The sequence below is a fragment of the Corvus cornix genome, chromosome 1 (genome assembly GCF_000738735.6).
Source record: "Corvus cornix cornix isolate S_Up_H32 chromosome 1, ASM73873v5, whole genome shotgun sequence".
NCBI lineage: Eukaryota > Metazoa > Chordata > Aves > Passeriformes > Corvidae > Corvus > Corvus cornix.
The window spans coordinates 99,458,963-99,474,646 of record NC_046332.1 but is presented as its reverse complement, the minus strand read 5'-3'; the positions used below and the strand labels follow the sequence as shown (position 1 = coordinate 99,474,646).

Below are 15,684 nucleotides of genomic sequence, written 5' to 3'. Positions count from 1 at the left end.
TTCCAACCACTCTCCCTATGCCTGTAGCACTACAGGGGGTGTTATGACTGAAGTGCAGGAGCCAGCAACTTAGACTTGTTCAACTGTCCCTGTCTGACCATCCAGGAGTCACTGTCACATTCACACCACCTAAACCAGGACCGAGGCCCCTTCACAGCTACACACCCCACACTCACAGTCAGACCAGGTCTTCTTACCAGCTCAGCCCCTAGTTTCCCATAGCAGAGTCTCATAGGTCTCTGTGCTTAGAATAATTTAATCATGGTGCAATAACAAAATAACAGCTCAAGCTGGACGCCTCCAAGGATGGACTCAGAAAAAAAGAAACCTTTTATACCCTTACAGTCTAAGCACAGGGAGTCTGGGATCTTCAGCTCCTGCTGTGTCTGAGTGTCCAGTCACGTGGCTGGGCCACAGGTCCCTGTGCCCTTTGTTATGCAGAGTTAGCAGTGCATGGCCTCCTGCCTGTAGCGCCAGCTCCCACCCCACAGAGCTCAACCTGCAGCTCACACTGCAGCTGCACACCGAGCTACCTGCACTGAGGCTATTCGTCTACAGAACCTCACGTCGTTGGCCTCAGCCCATTGATCCAGCCTGTCCAGATTCCTCTGCAGAGTCTTCCAACCCTCCAGCAGATCAACACTCCCACCCCACTTAGTGTCATCTGTGAACTTACTGATCCCCTCATCCTGAACATCAATAAAGATATTAAACAGGACTGGCTCCAGTACTGAGCTCTGAGGAACCTCACTAGTGACTGGCCTCCAACTGGATGTGATACCATTCACTACTACTCTCTGGGCTCAGCCATCCAACCAGTTTTTAATCCAGTCAAGAGTGCACCTGTCCAAGATGTGGGCTGCCAGCTTTTCCATGAGAATCTCACAGCAGACAATATCAAAGACTTTGCTGAAGTCCAAGTAGCCTACATCCTCAGAGTTTCCCTCATCCACTAGATGGGTCACCTGGTAATTTCAACTGCTCTAGCAACCTCGTCATATTAACATAAACAAGATTTAGAAAGACTTCTGACTAGCAGTTCTCTCCCAGCTCTGCTGTGCACTCTGGAGACTGACCTGTGGTTTCAAGCCAAGCAGTAATAATGCTGCAGGCTTTGATATCTGGGTGTGCTTCCTTTAATTTCTTGCCTGGATCCCAACTGTTTGCTCAGTTTGTTCCAGACTGGAGTACAGAAGCAAGCTAATATGCACAAGTACAGATGGTCAGGGTCCATGGAGTCAAACAGAGAGAAAACCAAAGTGGAAACACAGGCAGACCCCATCATCCTCTCCCAGGCAATAGCAATAGCAAGTAAGCACAACCAATAAAAATAATAAAGCAAAATAAACACAACCAATAGCACCTCTTGCAAACAAGGGTACGGCAATCAGCTGACCTAACAGACCCCTCTATCTTGAAGAGTCTACTAACTAACTACACTTTGGCGGAACCAGTGTTGCTTTAAGTCCACATGAGAAGGGCTACACTTCCTTTCAGCTAATTTTATTTGGGATTCTCTGGTCTTTATTTGAATGACAGAAACCAGATCCATGAAATAACCGAAGTACCTCATTCCTTTGGAATTAAACACCAATAGGAATCAAAAAAGTATGACTTTTGAAGGTTGAAGAAATGTTACTTCAACTTGCACCTTCAAGTGCAGTTGCAGGGCAGCTTAAGACAAGACAACTCTGTTGCAACCCTATTCTCAAATCAGTCAGATATTTCAGTGTGGCAGCAACGCTGCTCGTCACCTGGTATTAGCTGTGATCTGAGCAGGAGGCTGGACAGCCTGACCTTCAGAGGATTCTTCCATACTAAACTATTCTGCAACTTCATCAGACCATGCAAGGGATTGGCTCAGAGCAAAACTGACATAAAATTTATTGCTTTCTCCATAGGATTGACTTTTTACTAGCTTTTGCCAGTTTATATATTTCCTTCTATCAACTTCCCTCCAGATCTGACAAGAAACAAGACTTCCACAAGGGAAAGGACAAAAATGTAGAGGTCCAAAAATCAGTAAGATCACAGCAGTGGCAAAAATAAGGAGCTGAAATTGCCATGAGGCTCAACCTTTTGTACATAAAATCAGCCAAAAGCTTCTGCTCCACATACTATCTCCCTGAAATGCTATATTCACACCAAAACCATTTTTATTGTGTCATGCTTTTATTTAAATTGATGTTACAGAATTTCTCATAATCATATACTACACAGCATTTATTATTTATATTATAAATGCAAATTAAACATGTAGGACTTTAAAGTGGCTACATATACTGTATTCAAATTATTTCATATTGCAAGTCCAGCTTAATACAGCTTGTGGAGTAGAGAAACATGCTGGAAGAATGCTAGATGATTGCCATCCTCCCATACTGAAATGTATTACTTATCTCATAATGCTATTTCAAGTAAAAGGGGCAAGTTAAAAGGGAATGGGTGACGTTCTAAAACTTTAATTTACCATAGCCTAAACTTAAAAAATATATTTTAGAGGTTTGCAAAATGACCCTGGTTGTGCCATCTGTACAGAAGAGATAATGAATTGATAGCAACATCTGAAAATATTTTGATAAGAGATTCTTCTCACGCTTTTACAAAAGCACTGCCTGGCAATGGAAGCTGCCCCTGATTAGCTCATGTCATAAGGGCTTTCAGAGATTTGAAAGAAATCAAATTTGCTTCAGCAGAAAGAATAAACATCTCTTCCCATTCATGCCTTAAAGCATTTGCACCAACACTATATAATTACATTTCATTTCACCAGAAGATTCTCCTGGATTCTCTATTCCTCCCACAATTTCAAAATTACAATAAGTCTGCTTACAGTTGAATGGATATGTACATATGGCACAAAGTAAATTATTTAACTAAAAAGCAGTTAATGTCGCTGTGAATTATGTTACTTCCTCATACAGAACTCATGCATTCATTTCATTGTGATAATACCTGGTTTATACATCTTTAATCAAAACCAAGCAAAGTATTTGAATTGCTTTTTCTCCTTCAGTGTGATGCAATTTGTTAATCTGCATGGCTATAAAAGGCCTTAGAGACAATAAGAAATGCTATCTCGCTGATCTCTCTCCTGTCTTTATTGGCATAACTGTCAAAAATCATCTCACTATATCGTTCCTAAAATCTAGGTGTGAAAAATGAAGGAAGGAAAATTAAATTCTGTTTTTATTTATGTAGTCTCATTATTTGCAAAAGCAGTTGTTTTGAAAGCCAGAGAGAGCTTCTCTGCCAAATAACAGTCACTGTAAGGACAGATACTATATACAGCTCCACAGAGGAATCACTGGCAAGTCACTGGTCCTATCTAGTCTTTGGTCATTCTTCTAAAACCAAGATATATGTCACAGAACTACCCAGTCACATCGTAGCAGCCATCTGGGCTGATGTTCCCTGGTAATGGTGGGTGGCTGGTGACCCGGTGCAGCACCATGTGGTTCCAAATGGTTCCCTGGCTTTATTCTGTTTCCAAAAGTACTGGCTTTTAATGCATTCCTGGGGAGTGTCATTTCACGTAAGACGCATTACTAGTCTGGAAGCACATCTGTGCACATGCTACAGCCAATGCTGTTGCTTCAAAACATTTGATACAGGAATAGGTACTGTAAACCATGCAATGTGTAGGTATGTATCAGTGTTCAACTTGCACTTGAAACTGCTCAGAGATTCCCATGGGTTGGAAAGCCTGGCACAAAACATCAAAGGCTTCTACACGTCAGCTTCTTCAGAGGCCTCATGCTCATTACCCCTCAGAGCAGACTATTTTTTCCCAAGTAGTCTGCTATCCACATGCAGGGAAAAACGGACAGAAGACCAGAGCCCAAAAGAGAATAAAAACAAGTACCTTGTAAGAGCATGAGAAAACAAACCCAAAACAACCACTCCAACAACAAGACAACAACAGGCCTAATATTACTTAAGGCATAATTTCGCACTCCATTATCGATTTTTTTTCCTAGACGCAGTTTTCTCAATTTAAGAGAGGGATGTGGCACTTTAAGGTACTAAAAGCCATTCCAAAAAATAAACAAAATAATCATTAGCTACAGAGGGTTAGTAAACATTCCCAAACTGCAAAATTAATGAGTACTAAGGCACTGCATTTTGTAAGTTACAACTGTTGACAGGTACACAAGTGCAGCATCCCATTATGTGACCAGTGAGAAAAGAGATATCAAACGTAGTGCCTGTCCTCAGAATCAGGATATTAATCCTTCAAATGAAGAACATACCAACAGTCTACAGAAAATAGGAATGAGATGTGCAGGTCTCTTCACTAACCTGAGTAACAGAAACAACAGTCTCAGATCTGCACAGTACTTTGGAGGCTCACCTATACTTCTTCACAAGCCTAATTAACTCAGGCAGAAAACCTATGCTAATACAGTTATATTGTGCCTGGCATTCAGCTTCACATTGTCCATCTTTCAGACATCCAAAGCATGACAAATACTTGTTGAAGGAAGAACCTGACATTTCAAAGTCAGCTTCTGAGCCCTCATTAACCCAGAAAATTTGTTCCAATTTGGACAGGTCTGAAATTGCTCTAAATCTTGAAAGCCTTCAGGTCACCAGGCTGCTACAAATCTTGCTTTGGCTCCAAAAGCAAATGACTCCTAGGAAGCCAAGGCACACCCCCTGGACAAAAGGGCTAGGAAAGCAAAGCACAGTAACAGGGATCTTCACTCTTAAGTTTACTTTTTTTTTTTGCAGTTGAAGGATCTTGAGAAAATTAAGAACTTTTAACAGTCAATTAAAAATAAGCTTGATCCTTCTACTCTGTGTTAAAAGAATTCTAATTCTCATCCATGACTTTTTCAAGTACCTCCAAGTTTCTAAATAGGTTGATAGAGACAAAAATGAAATAATAATTTTAAAAAAAACTTCACAAGAACAGAATCAAAATGCTAACCTTAAAAATGAAATGTAAGCTAAAGCAATGAATGCCAAGCAGCCAATGGTTCTGCTAACTCACTACCATCACTCCTTTTTAGTGAAGAAGTTCCAAAGCTGTCTAAGAGTACATTTGCTAGAATGGCAAAATGTATTTTATCCAAGCCATCTCAGTGATTTTAAAGAATAATTATGCACAGTTTCCAATGGGAAAAGCCAATTATGTTTATGATTTAGCATACATATTGACATTTATTTTCAACCCAGAGCTAAAAAAAATGTGGAAAAGCTAAGAATTAGTATATTAACTATACAGGATCAAAACATACACTTTCTCATTACCAGTATAGTTATTAGACAAACCAAAAGACCTCACATGGCAGAGATGGAGGAGCGTTGGAAGTCTCAGTCAGAACTGACCTCCTGCCTCGTTCTTTAAACATGGCATTTTTATTTTTTACTTATCTTTTGTTAATGACCTTACTTGTAATTCTTCAAAGAATTACAGGTCCTTATATTATCAGCATTCTCTTGAGCAAATGAAGTAACCAAGTACCAAAGCCAAGTGCAGTAAAGCACAGTCTGAGCTATTCCTGTGCCATAAACCAAACCGGTGAACATTAATTGTGTAGGGCTGAAGCAGGAGTTAGGATTCTAAGGTAATAGAGTTGAGAGAAGGGCTGCAGCGCTGTGCCACACACTGCACAGCTCACTCTGCCCACTTACCTGATGAAGTAGTCTCTTCCATCTCTGTTTGCCGTCATCTCCCATCCATAAGGTGTCCCCTGGTTCAAGCTCCAGGTCCCTGAAGGGTGAGGCCAGCCTGAAGACTTATTCTTGTGGCTGCAGTTTTGGGAAATGTGGAGAGGAAGAGACAGAAAAAAAAAAAAAGTTATTTCTCTTTCGTACTTCACATGATTCACTTGACATCCAAATACTTTCACAGTTGTGAAATACAGAGTCAAAACGCAGGCAGGGGAACACAGGTTGGCAGATCTATTTACATTTATAGTATTCTTTCAATCAGTAGAGAGATAGATACACTGTCATTTCTAACAGTCTGAATTCAAACCTTTGGTTGGTGAATTTGTCATTCCCCATCAGTCCCACATACACAATACTAATTTTCAGTAGTTTTTAATAAAAGGGATGGGGAGCATTTTCATTCATCACCATTCCTTGTTCAAATGCCAGCTCTCAGTACAGTTTTAGCAAAAAAAAAAAGTATCCATCAAACCAAACCACCCACTCCATCACGGCAGATCACACACACAGTGCAACACCTGGCACCAGGAGGGGCATCAACATTCTCACTGCTAGGAAACCATGTTTTGTTTCTTGTGCTGGAATGAAGGAAGGCCATGACACTGCTGCATAACACACTAAATTGAATATGTAAATCTTGTTGCACTTGATCATTATCCATTAAGCTCTTCCACTAAATAACCTTTAAAAGCCTGCAGCATCTCTGAGCCCACACACTGTTACATCCCACTGCTCCAGCACTCTCTGCTAGTATTCCCTCTCCCAAAAAAGGGCCCAGCAGCACTCCCAAGTGACAGTGTTTTTCCACTAATCTGAAATATTTTGTGAGGTGTTTTCTACTGACTCCACACAAAAAAAGATTCAGCCAGCAAGAATCCACCATAGTTTCCCACAGGAATCCCCAACATTTGCACAGATGCTTTCCCCCTCACCTGAAGGGATTAAGCTAGATGTTACTGCACATGCCCACTTTCTCCCGGGGGACTTAAGAGGTTCAGAAGACAGCAAACAGGTCTTTTAGCAGAATTAATCAGCCACTAATATCTATGTACAATCTGAAAATGGGAAAGAGCAGGAAGAGGAGGCAAGGCAACCAACAAAGCTAAAGACCAGCTAAGAGCATGTGACAGACAGGCAAATAGGAATGAGACCCAACACCGAATACAATCTGAAATTTTGACATGCAAACCAAATCCACACAAAATAAGAGCATGTTTTGAATTAGTTGTCTTCTCTGCCTCTGTCTTTTCTTCACCCATCAAATAGATTACAGCTTAGTTTTATTTGCTAGATTTATTTAAGTTCAAATTGTAGCAAGGAACTTACTACCTCTTGCCACAGATAGACACATAAGAGCTTCTTTCCTTTAGAGAAACAGAGCACAATGTAACCTGACAAACTCTCCTGAAGGAACAGAATTGGTCTCCACGGACAACTCAACAATTCATTGTAAATTGCTAAATTCAACAAAGTTATGCATAGTTCATCTTTCCCAAAGGAGGAATGTATCATTAAAAACAAACTAGCTGCTTTGCCCTCCCCCTTTATTTCAAGGATTAATCACAACTGAGAAAAAATTTGGTGCTTGAAAATATAATTTACATGTAAAGTAGAGCATTACAACAGAGTGCTAGGTATCATTTGGTTTACCAATTACATTAAGTACTCTATCTTCAAGGAGTAGAAAAACATTTCTGTTAGCATATTCAAACACTGGTATTTGCCATAAGGCACAGCTTAAGTCTGATATTGAAAATGCTAGAACTCTTAAAAAATTACAGTTCTTCAAGGCTAATCAAACACATAAATTTCAGATATGCTACCCCAGATAAATGTAACTAGCCCATTTCTGATCCAATGAATTGATTAAAAAACAGTAATTCAAGGAATAAATCCAAAATACTTTCAACACTGTCTCATGCAGTTTCTTGCTAAGCTGAGCATAAACATTCCTTTTTCTCCATATGCTTGAAAGACAAAGAAAGGGTCCCTTCTTTTAGACAGGAGCCATTTCACAATGTGAGAATGTCAGCTTAACTACATCTACAGACTTCAAATTACACTTCAGAGTATTTGGAATCTTAACCACTGCAGTTAACTAAATACACCTAGAACATAACCTTTTTTATCAAGACGATATAAATGGATACCCATCCATTTAACACTTTTGAATTTAATTAGACGTGTTTCACAAACCCTGTGCTATAGTTTCACCATCTGTTAAATGGATACAGTGACATTTAAATTCCCAAGTAAAGCATATCAAACTATCAGGTAATTTGTAGGAGCATAGGACAGTGATGATCAATATTCTAACTCTCTGCATTCAAATTAAGGGCTCATCTTTGTATGGATTACAGCATTATTGGATTTTAAGGTAAATCCAATTCCCTTGAAAGTTTTCTTTGAGCCCTTAAAACATTAATAGTGTCAGAACCATATAACATATGATGGGCAATAACTGTCCTAGTTAACTATGTCTACATCTGATCTACTCCTCCAGACTTTCTTATAATTAGTGGGATACAAATTAGCACTTGAGACACTGTATGCACCTACATTACATGTGTGCAAATTCACAGTGACTCCACAGGGAAAAAGAAATACGTAATTTTTCCTATAGCTATTGGGTAATTCAATAATAAACACATCATAACAATAAAGCAAGGTCTTTATACTCAGGTGACTAGGATTCCCAGCTGCCTGTACAGTCTGAAAAAAGGACCAAGTGAACTGCATTTTTCTACACCTCCCTTCACTTGTTGAATATCATTTGGCTTGTCTGCAAGGATTCTGTTCAGTGGCACACTACGAAAGGCAAAAGATGGCAAAGAGGAGATAAGCGCCAGAAAGATCATAAAAGGCTCTGGGGGAAATGATAAGCAAGTCAGGCATTTCACTTGGGGGAAGAACAATGCCATCTTGGTTGTCTTTAAGTCAAGAGGATGCCTTAGTGGTGAGATCATCAGGCCCTTGGAGATCCCTGTCCAAATCCTGCCTCCATCTGGGTGATTTCAGATAAATCCCTCAGATCATTGATCACCATTTGCCAGTTCCTTCCTGCACAGGCAAAGGAGGGGCACACCAAGACTGCCTAGATTCATGGAAGACTTGCACACATACAAAGACCAAAAATAAAATGCACCTTCTACTTCAGCAAGCCTGGCTGCAGAGGCAGCACTGGCACTGCTGTTACTCACTGCATGCTGTCCATCACCTTCGCTGCTTGCTCACAGCAACAGGACTGGCTGTTGGAGAGCCTTTTGGAGCACAGCTCTTAGTGCCAAATTTCACTGTGAAAGCTAGGCCAGCATCATGCCAGCAGAGGTCTGAAAACAAGGCAGATTAGCTAAAATATCCCCTCAACCTGATTTTGACATTCTTGTTGCAGAAGTATAAAACCTTATCTTTCCGAATTGCTTCACATGAACAATCAGTTCACTGAATCACCGACGTGGTGATTACTGAAGTGGTGTTTAAGGAATCAATGTGCCCTATGAAGTGACATTCTGATGGATAAGGCAATAGCTCTGCCACAGCAAACACCTTCAGGTCAGCCTTTTTTCTGTCCTGGGCTTGAGGAATGACCTGAAACATGAGATCATATGTAAAGCCTCCCACACTGTACCAGTGGTATGCTCTTTATGTGATATGCAGAGCATACTCAGCATAAAGCATGCATTAACAAGAAGTGCAAATTTGCAGTATTATCCCCTTCTTTATTAAAGAGCAAAACTAGAATAGTTTGAATTTTTAAAGCATACTATTAAAGCCTAATGTCCAGAGCAGTTCAGACAGTGTTAATGATGAAAGCAGAGAGCAACACCATTTCTTCTTTCAAAGGTGGAACAAAATGTTTAAATAGGTTGAAAAATTCAATTAAAAAAAAAAAAAAAGCATCTACAGAGTCAACCAATAAGCATATAATATTGCCCAAAACTTATTTTTTTAACCAGCAATTGGAGATTCCTGTCAAAGGTCATTGCTACAGAAATCTTGACAGACTTTTTAACTGTGCCACCTCTATAGCCCAAGCCTGTAAATTTTGTTATAAATGTAGTGCTTCCCTGAACCAATAGAAATTAAACTCTCAGGCTATAATTTTAAAACAGCATAAAATGACACAAAAGCAGTATTCCCATTCTCCCAGCATCTTCTGCTTCACATCACAGTTGCTTCTGTGTCAATGAAAGTAAACTTAAGGTTCATCTTAAAATTAGAAGCTATTTTTTTTTCCATTCAGATTCATCTCTGTTTACTCCATGGCCTCACATATGGCCGCAAGGAAGCAAAAAAGAATGGTAGAACAAAAACTGCATTCTTCAGATAGCTCACAGGCAAAGACAAAACAGAAAGTACTCAATTAAACAGAATGTCCCAATTGTATTTAGCATATTTAATGTCTAATGGGGCACAACACTCAGTACACAGGATTAGTGTTCCTACCTTCCCCAAAGATGGAGACCAAGTTTATGTTCAGCCTCCAGGAACAAATAACACTATTCCTTAGGAATATTGCACACGGAGTTGGGAGTCTGTCCTATCTCTAGGGTAGCCTTTAATGCCTTGCCCAGGAATCCCAGCTTGCACTCTGCTGGCAGATTTAAAACAGTAATAAAAACTAGTAGCAACTCTGAAAATATCCAGGTCTCTTTTTTTTTTTTTTTTTACCCTATAATTTGAAGAAGACAGAAACCTGGTTAGTCTTGGCCATAGTCACCTTCATTCCTACTTGCATTCCTCTCCTGGGTGGGAAGGGAAGAATTTATTTATGGGTTTGTTTTTTAGTAGGTCTCATTTCATGATTATCACTTTCCTTGACTGGCACTGGTATAAAAAAGGTATCTATCTGTATTCTCATAGCTGCCTGCCACTTTCTGTTTGCTGCCCTCTCACACTTGTAGTGGTGAACAATGTCTCCCTTTCCACCCTCACCATGCCACTTGTAATTCAGTAGATCTCTAACATATTCCACCATCATCTCCAACAATCTCCACAGCAGGCTAAGGAGTCCTGACCTATACAGCTATTTAACATAAAAGGTTTTCACAGGCTTGATCATTCTTGTTGTCTTTCTTCCTCCAAAATCCCTCCAGTTCTATGCCTTTGTTGAGACAGGAGTTTGAGCAACCACTCAGGTTACAACTTACAGTGATGGGTTCTGCCTCTTTGGCAGAAATACAGAAGGTACCTCGAGATGGAGTTGAACACCATCTCTGGGTCAGGGGTCTTAGTGAAGGGATAGAGGTTCACCTTTATGCTAAAGAATGACCTCTGAATCAGCCAGATTTCTACAGCTATTGACGAGCTCTCCACTAGGTATAATTTGGAGCTTTAGCACTGCACCCTGTATATACATCAAAAATTTGAATTTCAAGCATACAAATCTGGAGATGAATTCTTTATCACTCTCAGAACAACCTCTTACAACAAATAGTAGCCCTTATTTTTAAACTGCTGCGTAATGTAATAAAACAATTTTTATAATCTTATTATTTATTCCCTATTCTGTAGTCCCTTCCAAAACACCTAGAATCACCAAAACAAGCACAAACACTTTCCAAGCTCCCAGCACCATTAAAGTGAGAAATTTTACACTACATTTATCAAATGAACTCACTTACTATAAAATCTTTAGAATTTTGGGCTAGATACCATCTATCAACTTGTTATCATTTGCTTTTGTGATCTGATGTCTAAGATTACTTGAAAACTTTTCTAGTTGGGGCATGTCTTCCAAAATGTTCCCATCAAAGCAGCTCCCCTTGAAAACTCCCCCTCAACACAACTACAAAACCAAAAAAAAACACCTTAGCTTTGTTTTTCTATACTTTATTTTCTTCCAGTGTTGCTTTTAGTTAATGAATATCTGTTAGCTCACAGGCTATCAAAAACTGAAATTATTCACAGAGTTTCTGACAAAAATCTTCATAATTGTGTAAAATCTCTGTGTGTGGAACCATATGGAGCCCTATGACTTTCCTAAATATAAATAATTTGAAATATTAATATTCTATGCATGCTTTCTCTTTAGATATTAGTAACTTTTTAAGCATCTACCTTGGATTTCCTCAGCTGGATTAAAATAGTGGGAGGATTATGCTCTAATCTTCTTTTATACCAATCCCTTGAACTGCTGCAACTGTGGTGGACGGCTAAAGTTACAAACACTTATTATGGGGATTCACATTATAATGCAGTGTTTACTATTTGGATATTTAATGTCCAGGAATCATCTTGTTTAACATCTTGATGTTTCTCACAGTACTTCCTCATGTACAGGAATTATTTTTTCCTGAGAGCACTATCTGCAGGGGCATCAGTGACTCACACAAGGCCGACCATATCATACAAGCAACTCAGCACTGCGAATGGACTAACAGCGTTGATATGCTGGCTTCCTTTATGCTACCACATGGAGAAAAAAGGTCTGAATTTTGAGTCTTACCATGTAGCCTGGCTTCATTTCAACTCTCCATTGGTCCAAAAGCCAATTCTCTGCTTCCCACGTGCCAATACATATGTCAATCCCTCTCCCATCCATCATAAAAGAAAGACATCATGAACAAAAGCCACACTGCACTCCCAGAGTGGCTTACGAAGGACACACAGCTCCAAAGCACAGAGGTAATTCTAGCCACAGCAATCCCAATGAGGTACTGAGAGGAACTCCAGAGATAAAACAGTTTGTATTATTAGTTTTTAAAAGGAAGAACACCGCACCTGAAGTGTCTGCAGGGCATGTCTATCTGCAAATAGGTAACATTATTGTGACACAAGTGGAGTTCAGTAACTGTCTCTCTATGATATTTAATCTTTCACTGCCTCAGGAATGAAACCCTTCTTTCTCAATCCAGTTCTCACCCTCTCCTGTCCCAGAAGACAACTGCAATAATTTTACCTCCATCCTACCACTTAAACTTAAAAAACGAGAAACAAAGTTTTAAAAAATCTGTAGAGCTGCTATAAAATCAATCATCATACCCTGCTATTGAAACTCTCCTGAGGGGCACGCAGACATGATGGACAATAGTTCCTGGATGCAAGATCAAGGACACTGAAAGACTTCTTGTCTTTGTAGAGATGAGTCCTATAAACCCCCAGAGAAGTAGTCCTACCAGAAACACAAAAGAAGAAAATTAACTGCCCCAGACACCCTCTGCTGTACTAAAAAACTTAATTCATACTGGGTCTCTTATTACTAAATCATGTACGTACAGAAGGGAACCCTCATGACTTCAGATATCCTTCATCTTCTACACCCCACATGCTTTCAAATCTTTTGATGGGTAAGAAAGCAGAAGTGTTTTAGTCCTCATCTAAATGTGTGCTATTTTTGAACTTGTGTGTGATTTGATGAGTATCATCCCACAAATGAGTTTAGAGTTTCAAGCTTGTAATTAACCAAACACTAACAGTAGAATCATTGTCCAAGACTGTTTTTCTTATTTAATCATAAGAAAAAAATGCTAGAAAAATATTTTTGCCCTTTGACACCCACAGCCATGCTCTGGCCAAAGGCAGAATAACATTATGTACTCTTCAGGCTTGTCTGGAATTTTCTCCCTGCATCATGCATCACCAGGCAAATGCAAATGCTTTTCAGAAAATAAAGGTATTCACCTTCCTTGTATCTTGTGTTAGTTTTTTCTATTTTTCTAGTAAGGTCTATGAATGAAGCCAGGCTGCCTTGCACCAGCTGTTCAGAAACTGTCTCCAGTTCAAAGTTTTTCTTTCTTAGGCATTAACTACTCCCCAAACTCTGGCTGAAGCAAAAAAATCCAAACTATTTTACTCCTGTCCCCACCTTCCACCACAGATGCTCTGAATTATTCACGATTTCACCAAGTGCCACTCATTCTTACTCCAAATAGACAATGATGCTAAGGGCTTCACTCAACCTTTAAATCCTTTGAGAGAGCAGAAAAAACCTCATGTACAACTCAAAAATTCATATTGAACTCCTCTGTGGCAATTCACAGTTGTAGAGGAGCTACATTTCTAGAAAAACCTGTCAGACTGTTTTTGTCATAGATTTCATTAGCTTCCATCTCCCCAATGCCTAAATGGCAGCTTATGCCTAGGTTGAGAAGACACTCCAATGAATTATGAATTCCTCCTCCACAAGTCATTGCTCCTGCTGCCAGTCATGAGACGACAAGGATCCATACCGTGTAGCTGATCTGAAGGGTAATGGATCCCTTTTACCAGGGATTCCACGGCTGCCATGGGAACACTCCGCAGCAGCTCTCCTGCCACACAAGCAGCAAATACAGCATCAGGTGCCCATCACTTCATCAGGGAAAAAAAAGAAGGCAGTTCCACATGGCCAGAAGAGTCTATTCATGGACTTTATGAGCCACTCAAGGGCTCCAAACACTTTGGCATTCATTCCAGACTCCTGTGTGTATCACAGGCAGGACAGAGCAATGAAGAAAAAACCACAGACTGTTCGAAATGTGCTCTGTATCCATTACACATCTCACTACACAAGGAATGGTTCCTCTCAGTCTGAAACCACAACATGATTTTACCTCCAAACAAGCTCTGTTCTAATGGTCTATGTGCAGAACATTTTTCACCAAGTATCTTCCAAAATCGCATCTTTGTTTTCCTCTCTCATCTCCACCTGATGTGTGCAAAGACACATGTAACCAAACAGAGCAGTGAAGAAGTACCTATACAACATGTTTTTTGCCTTCAGTTAGATAGAAAGCTCCTCAGCACTGAATGCTGGCTCCTCAAAGAGCCACTGGTGTTCTCTATGAACTATCAAAAGTCCCAGAACTATCAAAAGTACCGGCATGACACTGGGACAAGGGATGAAACAAACCTTGTGAGGCAGTGCTGGTCTGTGCCAGGCATTAACAATCTCCACATGCCTTGGAAAAGGGGCAAGGTAAAGGTCTTGTCATTCCTCGAGGGACCTTGCCTGCCCTGGAATGCTTCCTTTCTTGTCTCTGATGCCACAAAAAGTTTTAAAACTCTTCATCACTGATATAGCTGTTTCTTGCACTGTCCTGTTCAATGTAAGCTGAGTTTTTCCTTTTTTGCAAAAAAATGTGCATGTTTTCTGATTTTCTACAGTCACTGCTGTCCAGGTAATGAACTTTCATGTCTGTTGTTTGTTTTGCTCTGGGTTTTTTTTTTTTGGTTGGTTGGTTTGGTGGGGTTTTTTTAACTATCTGATACAGGTCACATTTTTCATTTCCCTGTCTCTTCTCCCTCTATGTTTTACATCCATTATTGTTAAGGATGTGCCCCCACTTCCTAGACAACAAAAGTCTCCATCATACTTTCTTTTAGACTGACAGAACTTTTCATTTAAAGCACACTGACTCCATTAGAGATCCAAGTCCCGAAGGAATTCCTTTAACCTTTAGAATTTTGTATTGCTAAAGCCAGAAAATACCCAAAGCAGCAAGTAATGGTTGGGACTTGGATAGTTGTGAAAGGCTCTTTGACATTCTGTTCTGTAAGATGCTTTAGCTTCATGCTGATGTGCACTAGAAAGCGAAAGTCTCGAAAAGCAGATATGTGAGAGATGTTTTTCTCTGTTTTAATGGGGTTTTTGACCTTAGGCTTTCTCAGGCCTACTCAGTATTTCAGGAGCAAAAAAAAAGTCCAACAAAACAAACTAATGAAAGTATATGAAGGATATTTGTCTCTTTCTCATTTAATACAGATAATTATTGATATTTATTTCTAAATCTTCTGAAAAACCTTTTTAATTTTTTTCTCTCTCAACCTAGTACATGCTGGAAGATCTTACATAGCATACCCCTAGACGAGGCACCAAATTCATTTTTCATAAAATGCAATCCCTGACAAAATCACAACTATTATCAGATGTTGAATTTTATATGATTTTTATGGTTCTTTCCTTGCTTTTAAGTGCTGTTACTTCTGCTCTCAATGAATATTTGTCTTCTTACCAGTTTTGCAGTAACGTGCAGACATGACTCACTGCTAAGTTTCAGTAAGAAGTTCAGGAATTTTGCCATT

The 15,684-nt window shown here is 39.6% G+C and overlaps 1 protein-coding gene across 4 annotated transcripts in view; it reads right to left on the bottom strand.

Annotated features, from left to right (window-relative positions):
* The window catches only part of FRMPD4 (FERM and PDZ domain containing 4), a 342,098-nt gene that overhangs the window by 110,067 nt on the left and 216,347 nt on the right, over window positions 1–15,684 (bottom strand). For all 4 annotated transcript variants that reach the window (XM_039550465.1, XM_019283039.3, XM_039550457.1 and 1 more), the window contains exon 2: window positions 5,641–5,757. In XM_039550465.1, coding sequence (XP_039406399.1) covers window positions 5,641–5,757 — 117 coding nt within the window. The remainder of the gene's footprint in view (window positions 1–5,640; window positions 5,758–15,684) is intronic.